General features: G+C 36.2%; 1 protein-coding gene across 1 annotated transcript; it reads left to right on the top strand.

The window, feature by feature from the left end:
* The first annotated feature begins 375 nt into the window (after positions 1-375).
* LOC111378781 lies at positions 376-3,314 on the top strand. Its single transcript, XM_023002020.1, has 4 exons — positions 376-436; positions 544-1,676; positions 1,725-2,707; positions 3,275-3,314. Exons 1-4 carry the CDS (start codon positions 376-378, stop codon positions 3,312-3,314), a joined length of 2,217 nt encoding a protein of 738 aa, XP_022857788.1.
* The last annotated feature ends 4,623 nt before the right edge of the window (positions 3,315-7,937 follow it).

Raw genomic sequence — 7,937 nt, 5'->3', positions numbered from 1 at the left:
CGGTGGAAATTTGAAGCTGATTAGGCTTTCATCATCTGTCGGTAAAAGGTATATTTCTTTGAACTCTATTTCTTCGAACTCTCATTTTTTTTGATAAGTTTTATTTAGTAGTTGTTGTTGTATATGTTCAAATCTCAATTTTTTGATAAAATATTTTTTTCCTTGGACGAAGTTATCCTAAGTATATATTTTTCGTACCATTCATCTTAAATAACTTAGTTAGATAATATACTTCTATATTTAGAATATTATTTATGGTGGAATAAATTCTTGCAAAAATGGTAGTTGAAGTTGAAGAACATGATAAATGCATGAAATCCCGTCATTTCATTCTCGACATTTTATAAATGTCAATAATGATTATAAACGTCGAGAATGATATTTATACTATCATTCTCGACACTGTTAAATGTTGACAATAACATTAAAAATTTGAGTAAGTTGGTAAATTTTCGTGTAAAGTGATTCATATATTGCATGCAGGTAGCATTTTCGTTTTCGATTTTCATTAGTGGTTACAGTATTGTTGTTTATGACATGCAGATATGGGAGATGTTAAGAGATTTGTTGTCTCGTATGATGGTAGATTCGTCAACATAGACGACGGGTGGAAGTGGTTAGGGAACCGAACAACATCAATTGTTGTTCGACATGATATTACATATGAAGAACTTGTACATAAATTATTCGAGAAGCTGAATGTTGATAGAATGAAGTTCCGAATTCAATTGAAATTTACAGTTCCAAACATGAATATACCCCCAGCTGATGTAGCCGACGATGAGGATTTGCAATGGTTTATGTCTGTTCACACAGAAGCGGCGTTGTGTGTAATTGCAGATGAATATAATGCTGGAGGGCACGAACTGCATGTCGGAGTTGAGCATTTGTCACCAATAAAAGATGCATTATGTGGACGCGATGAAGTCGGTATGTGCGAACTACAAGAGCCACAAACGATTGATAATATGGATGAAAGTTTAGGTGAAAGCAATTTGTTTATTCGAAATGCAATTGAGTCGATTGATGAAGAGGACATTGTGGAGAATCAGATATTCTTTAGCAAACGACAGTTACACACAAGGCTTCAACTTAAGGCTTTGAAAGAGAAGTTTCATTTCAAGGTTAAAAAGTCGAATCCTAGATCTCTTACTGTGTGTTGTGTCGATACTACATGCCATTGGCTAGTACGAGCTTCTAAGATAAAAACTTCAGAAATCTTTACGATTCGAGAGTACATACCTGAGCACACATGTTCTCTAGACGTTCGACGAAATGCACAAATTCACGCAACGAGTGCAATAATTGGGCATCACATAATGCGAAGGTTGGACGATGCAAACCAATCATACGTTCCTACGGGTATTATTGGGGATATGGAACGTGAGTTTGGTATACGGATTACCTACAACAAAGCGTGGAGGGCTAAAGAGAAGGGACTTCGATTTCTTCGTGGTATACCCGAAGAAAGTTTCCAGAAATTGCCATCATATTGTCACACGTTAATCGAGAATAATCCAGGAAATATTGCACACATTGAACTCGACTTGAATAATAGGTTCTTGTACTTCTTCTTAGCGTTCGGGCCTAGTGTACGTGGTTTTCGAGAATACATGAGGCCAGTAATTTGTGTTGATGGAAGTCATTTGAAGGGCCAATATAAGGGAACACTACTAGTAGCTGCAGCGCAAGATGCTAACCTACAAATATATCCTCTTGCATAGAGTATTGTCGATGGGGAAACAAATGCATCGTGGTGTTGGTTCTTTGCAAAGTTGAAAGATGTCATTGATGATTCAAACCAGCTAGTGTTTGTGTCGGACAGGAAGAAGAGTATTAAGCGGGCAATTACGAGGTTGTTCCCACTTTCTCACCACGGTGCTTGCATCTGGCATATCGAGAAAAATCTTATTGCAAGGTATAGCAGTAGCAATGTCATCTTCTTATTCAAGCGGGCAGCGCTAGCATACCGCGTATCGAAATTTGATCAGTTTATGACACAGATAAGAACCATTCGACCGTCAATGGCATCTTACTTGGAACATGCCGGTATATCCGCCTGGTCACGGGCACATTTTGTTGGTAATCGGTACAACGTTATGACGAATAACATTGCGGAGTCACTGAATTCAGTCCTAAGGCGACAAAGAAGTTTCCCTATAACCTCGTTAATCGAAAATATTACGTCATTGATGCAACGATGGTTCTACGAGAGAATAAGTGCATCCACGAAATGTAGTACGACTGTGACACCAAAAATTGATGATGAATTGAGAAAATCATTCGACGCCCGTGCAACTTTACCAATACGAAATTTGGACGAACTCGTTTTTGAGGTAGGTATAGTTACCGAACTTTGCACTGTCGACCTTATAGGTAACACATGTTCATGCCGAGAGTTTCAGATGCGACAAATCCCATGTTCACATGCATCCCGAGCTGCTTGCGCAAAAGAAAAATCATTGTATGATTTGTGCTCCTCTTACTACACCACAGAATATTGGCGAGCTGCGTACAATGAAGTTCTTCACCCCGTTGGCCGAAAGTCAGATTGGGTTGTTCCTCAGTCTATTCGTTCCGTCGAAGTTTTGCCCCCGAATATACGTAGAGCACCAGGTCGACCTCCTACCCAACGTCAACGGTCAAGAACTGAAAGGTCGACGTTGAGACGAAAATGCGGCCGATGTGGGGGTTCTGGACATAACAGGCAAACATGTCAGAATTCGACATCTTTAAGTGACATGTATACTTGAATGACATTGTGTATTCTGATCGTCAAATGCCCTGATAACATGAATTATCAATGTTTTGAATTTTTTTCTTTTGTATTACTTGCTTTCTACCTCTTATTTTAAATGTTGTTGAATATATTTTTGACTTCTACTTCTTTCTGTTTCTTTCTTCGTTCTCTCTTGATATCATTTATTTGCAATTGCTTGTTGTAAAATTAAGTTTGTAATATATTTTGAATCCTTTATACGGATTCCTCCCATTTTTTGTGATTTTTCTCTTATATTATTCTAGTCGTTCAAAATTTTATAGCGCACAAATAGGAAAATTCGTATGGGCATTCACTAAATACAAACAACACTTCATTTTTGAATGTCATAGTGGATACAAACAAGAGAGGCCAGGTTTGGGGTATAACTACCAACAAGGGAAATGGTGCTTACATATGTTCTTATGAACATTTCACTACGATATCATTTTGTTCATCATATAAGTGAATAAGTACATATCTATTTTATCACTGGGATTTTCTTAATCATTGTAGACACAATGTGGTAATGGATACAAAAGCAACCTATGAATGACTCGTTTCCTATGTCATTGGAGCAGACAAAATGGTAATCACAACAAAAGGAAGCCATAACTCCAATACATATCGTAGACAACTATTATACAAAATGGTGATACCCAAAAAATTATCCATCACCTATATGGATTTTATAGCACTACTATATGTACGTAAACATTTCACTTACGATAACTACATCTTCTACATATCCTCCACGACGGACAAAGAGGACATATCACTGTCGTACTCCTCGTCGGAGCTTATGATGATCACATATTCATTTTCGACGGGAACTACTCCAACATTTTCATCCAACAACACATGATATGCTTCCGGTTGGACCGGTACTGGGACGATCTCACGATGAACTTGAATTGGTTCAATTTCATCGATTAGATTCGGAAAAGGGATTGGTTGAAGGCAAACCCTACGATGGCGGTTCGAAGGTTGACGAACATATGGAACAAAAATATTGCTTTCATTATCCGAGTCCGAGTCAATGATGATCGGGTTGTCCACGAACGACCCAGGGGGGTCGAAAGTGATAGTAACATCAAGAATAGGAGTATGTTGAGTTGAAGAAGACATAATCAATGGAAAAACTAACTAGTGCTATGACTTTGTTAAATTCTCGTATGTACATATTTAAGTAAAGTCCAACATTTTATACTGGAGAAACACTTGTCCGTTGAATGCACGATAAGATATCTCACCAACCAATATGGTTGAAGTCATTGATGGTGATTATTTTACAACTTTTTTTCACATCAATATGGTTGAGAACGTACTTGTGCTTGGCATACCAACTTTAACTGCTATAGTAATTATAAAGCTGCTTGCTACAGTCTTCACAGTTAATACACCATTTGGTTGCCTTCACTCTTAGTTAAATTTGGTTGGATCATATTTATGTTGACATTTGATGCCTTCTCGACATTTGTAATGTCGTTATCGACATTAAATAGCTGTTAATCTCGACACTTGACATTACGAATGTCTAGAACAACACTTGGACCAAAATACGATATTTCTCTACAATTCTTCGATTTTCGGACGTTTGATATGTCATTCTCGACATTACATAGCTGTGAATCTCGACACTTGATATTTCATTTGTCTAGAATGACACTTCGAGAACAAATACATACCACCATATAAATCGAAATATGCAAACCACTGTGTAAACCAAAATACATTTTACGTGCCACCACATAAAACCAAAATTCATGTTATGTACCACCACATAAAGCAAAATACATATTGCAAAAGGCGGTATCATGAACCGGCTGATCATCAACAGTTACACAAGCAAAGTACAGCTAAGCCACGACAACTGTTTCACTATCGGGGATAAAGAATGTATTCGTTATTCAAAAAATCGACCGCAATCTTTCTTCTGTATATTGACATTCTCTCTGCTGAAACTGATTCTATTGGATGCCCGAGAATGAAGCATTCTATATATTTGAGTACAAACATTATGCAATTTGGCCTGTACAATAAATGATTTTTCATTAGTCGAAATTAGTATATACAATAAATTAACTACGGTAGTAAATAACAAGAGTTGAAATGCTCACCCATTGTTCGCACACGGTAGATAAGGTATAATCTCCGTCTTCATTGGATCATTTATATGTTTCTTTATATCTCGTCTGGTGGACAGAGGTTCACACTGCAATAATGTTTGAACGACTGTGCATGTTGCTTCTGCGTGAGCCTTGATTGCATCAGGTGTGTGAACATTATTGCTGCAGTCATATATGTAGAATTTCCATTCACGAATATTGACCAGAAACAGATAACATTCATTGCCTGGATATGCACTTGGAATTAATAAATACTTGCATCCCATCCACGAACGACCAGCTACAGGCAATGTACCGTTGACATAGTCTTGTAGGCGAGTTCCATCTGATTCACCTGTCTGGTTATATTCCATGTGCCACCTCATTTGCTGACAACACTCCTCTTCAAATTGAAAATCCAAAATTGCATATTTTTTATTAACAAGAGTACAATCTTCATTCATACGCTGCATCAATAACTTCAGCTCCAGCTCAATTTACTAATGCAATAAATATATGTAACATATATTATACATATTAACTACGAAATCAAATTTATTGTGATTACAAACCTTCACTCACCGCAATATTCAGATCCTTCGTCGGATCCATTAAACTTTTTAGCATGTCTCTTCCATAGACATTGCCACGGCCATCGTCCAAATATGCACTGTGTAACATAATTTAAATTACTATCAAATAATTCAACAAATAATTTTTCACATAGATATAATAATGTGTAGCATTCGGACTATTCAGAATGAGTTACATTTGTTACCCAGATTGATTTCTCGATATCCAATTCCTAATGTCTTTGTACTTGTTCATGTCGTAATCTTCTAAGGGACGGCCTGTGGATGATGAAGCCTGTGTGTATTTCATCTTCTTTTCCCTTTCTCTTCTCCGCATGTCAACACTTTCTGCTGGTTGAGACGTTGATGTCTCATGCGGTTGAACAGTAGGAGTTGGACTTGCATAGAGAGGAACATCCTGCTGCATGGAACCTATAATGGCTTCCATGTTGGATTCCCAGTTAGATAATCTGTTTAGCATATTCTCATTCTTTTCGTCAATGTAAGATCTGACAGAACATAAACTTGTATCAATATAAGACTGTATGTGCTCCTGTTGCTGCTGGAATAATTCTTCTTGTTTTCGAAGAATCGCCTCATAATGGGCCTCTTGTTGTTGCGATTCCTGGGCCATATGAGTGCTAAACATATTTGATAGAGAATTACCCATGTATGACTACATACCATATAGCATGTAATCTTGCATCGATTTGTTATGTTGTTCGAACAGTTGCTTTTGGCTTTCAAGGATATCCTGGTTCAGGGCTCTGGATTCTTCAACAAATTCTGCCTTCAAGTTGCCACATAGACTGGATACATCTAATATCGTATGTTGCCTGTACATACCCAACATTTCTTCCATTCGATCTTCAGTTACATATCTGGAGGCACCAGAAGCAGAACTAGGCCCAACTCCAGTTGAAGTTCTCGATGTGCCACGACTGGTCGTTTCTTGCACACGAATGTTATCCGGTATTTGTGGTACTACATTATCTACTTCTCCAGTGACAATGGCATCTAATATATTATGTTCATCATCAGTCAGCAGAGAAAGATTTGTGTACCAAGGTGTTTGTAATTCTTCCTCTGTAGGCTGCAACACTGCAATGACTTCGATCTGTAATCATAACAAACTATCAGAATCCATTTGTTTAATTGAACTTATTAATAATAAAATGCGAATGTCATTGTACGTTGAAAATAAAAAATTCATACATCTTGAGTATCAAAAAATTGCTTAACAACCGATTCTTTCAGTATAGTATTAGGCCTCCAATTATAGATTCGTGGAATCTGCACCGTTCTGTGTTTACGGCGACCAAACTTTTGTCCAATTTGTGGATATGCTTCATATATCCAATACTGCAACGTAAAAAAAGAGAAATGTGATGTATAAATTTTATTCTTTGTACAAAGAAATTATACATAATACGTAAGTAATTAGAATAGGAACATAATACCTGAAATGCGAGTGGATAACCTTGTAATGCATACTTACATTCTGTTTGTCCATTCTGTTGCATCCTTATTATTCTTTCCAATTGTGACTCTTTCAAAGAATTTAACAAAACAAAATATGCTATTTGGCCCCACGAATATGTAAGGAACTCATCCAGATGTTCAACCATGCCCAGAGTTCTATAATCAACTTGTGGTGAAGTCGGTTTCAACACACACTCAACCAACATAACTAATCCCAACTTAAATTTATCTTCTGTATCTTCACACATGTGGAAAGTTTCAAAAAGCATCCTATTGCTATTTTTTTTGTGCCATTGAAGTATTGATTTCTAAGACGATGGTTAATATAATCAATTTCTACAGATGGTTCATGGCAAGGTAGTCCAGTAATGATAGTTATTATAATCAATTTCTACGGATGGTTCATGGCAAGGTAGTCCAGTAATGAGGCAAAATTCTTGCAAGCCAAACCTAGCAAGATGGTCATCTAACCGTACCCAAACTTCATTGTTTTTGCCACAATGCACAAGTCTCATTATAAATTCATGTACCAACTTGCTAGTAAATTGTTCTTCGTCTCCTTTGAAAACAGCTCCATATATAAATCCATAAAAATTACTACACATCAAATAACATTGTTGATTTGCATCTATGAAATTTATAAAATCTTGAACGTATTGACGATTTGGATACTGAAGGATGGTAGTAGAAAACCATTGTTCTGGAGAGAGAACATATTCCAAAGACATCTACATCAATTATACAAGAATTAATATTTTTAAGGAACTGTAATAATTTTTTCAAGAATTTATATTTTCATTTGATCGTACACATCTATTATAGTCAAACAAATTACTGTTAATTGTACAATTAATTATTTAAGAATTAATATTTCCAAACAAATATAATTTTTTTCACGTCTTTATACCAAACAAAATTAAAATAAAAAATTAATATTTTAAACAAAATGTGATATTTTTATTTATAAAACATATTACAAAAAAAAAAATTCTGCTAGAGAGTGTCACGGAGCAAGCT

Source organism: Olea europaea, chromosome 3, assembly GCF_002742605.1.
Source record: "Olea europaea var. sylvestris chromosome 3, O_europaea_v1, whole genome shotgun sequence".
Taxonomy (NCBI): Eukaryota; Viridiplantae; Streptophyta; class Magnoliopsida; order Lamiales; family Oleaceae; genus Olea; species Olea europaea.
This window is presented reverse-complemented; position numbering and strand designations above follow the sequence as displayed.

Bases quoted from the DNA above. Each gene is read 5' to 3' on its own strand.
- LOC111378781 (XM_023002020.1), top strand. From the start codon at position 376: ATGATATTTATACTATCATTCTCGACACTGTTAAATGTTGACAATAAC. The intron at 437-543 runs GTAAGTTGGTAA...TATGACATGCAG, and splicing joins CAATAACATTAAAAATTTGA to ATATGGGAGATGTTAAGAGA. The intron at 1,677-1,724 runs GTAGCTGCAGCG...CCTCTTGCATAG, and splicing joins AATATAAGGGAACACTACTA to AGTATTGTCGATGGGGAAAC.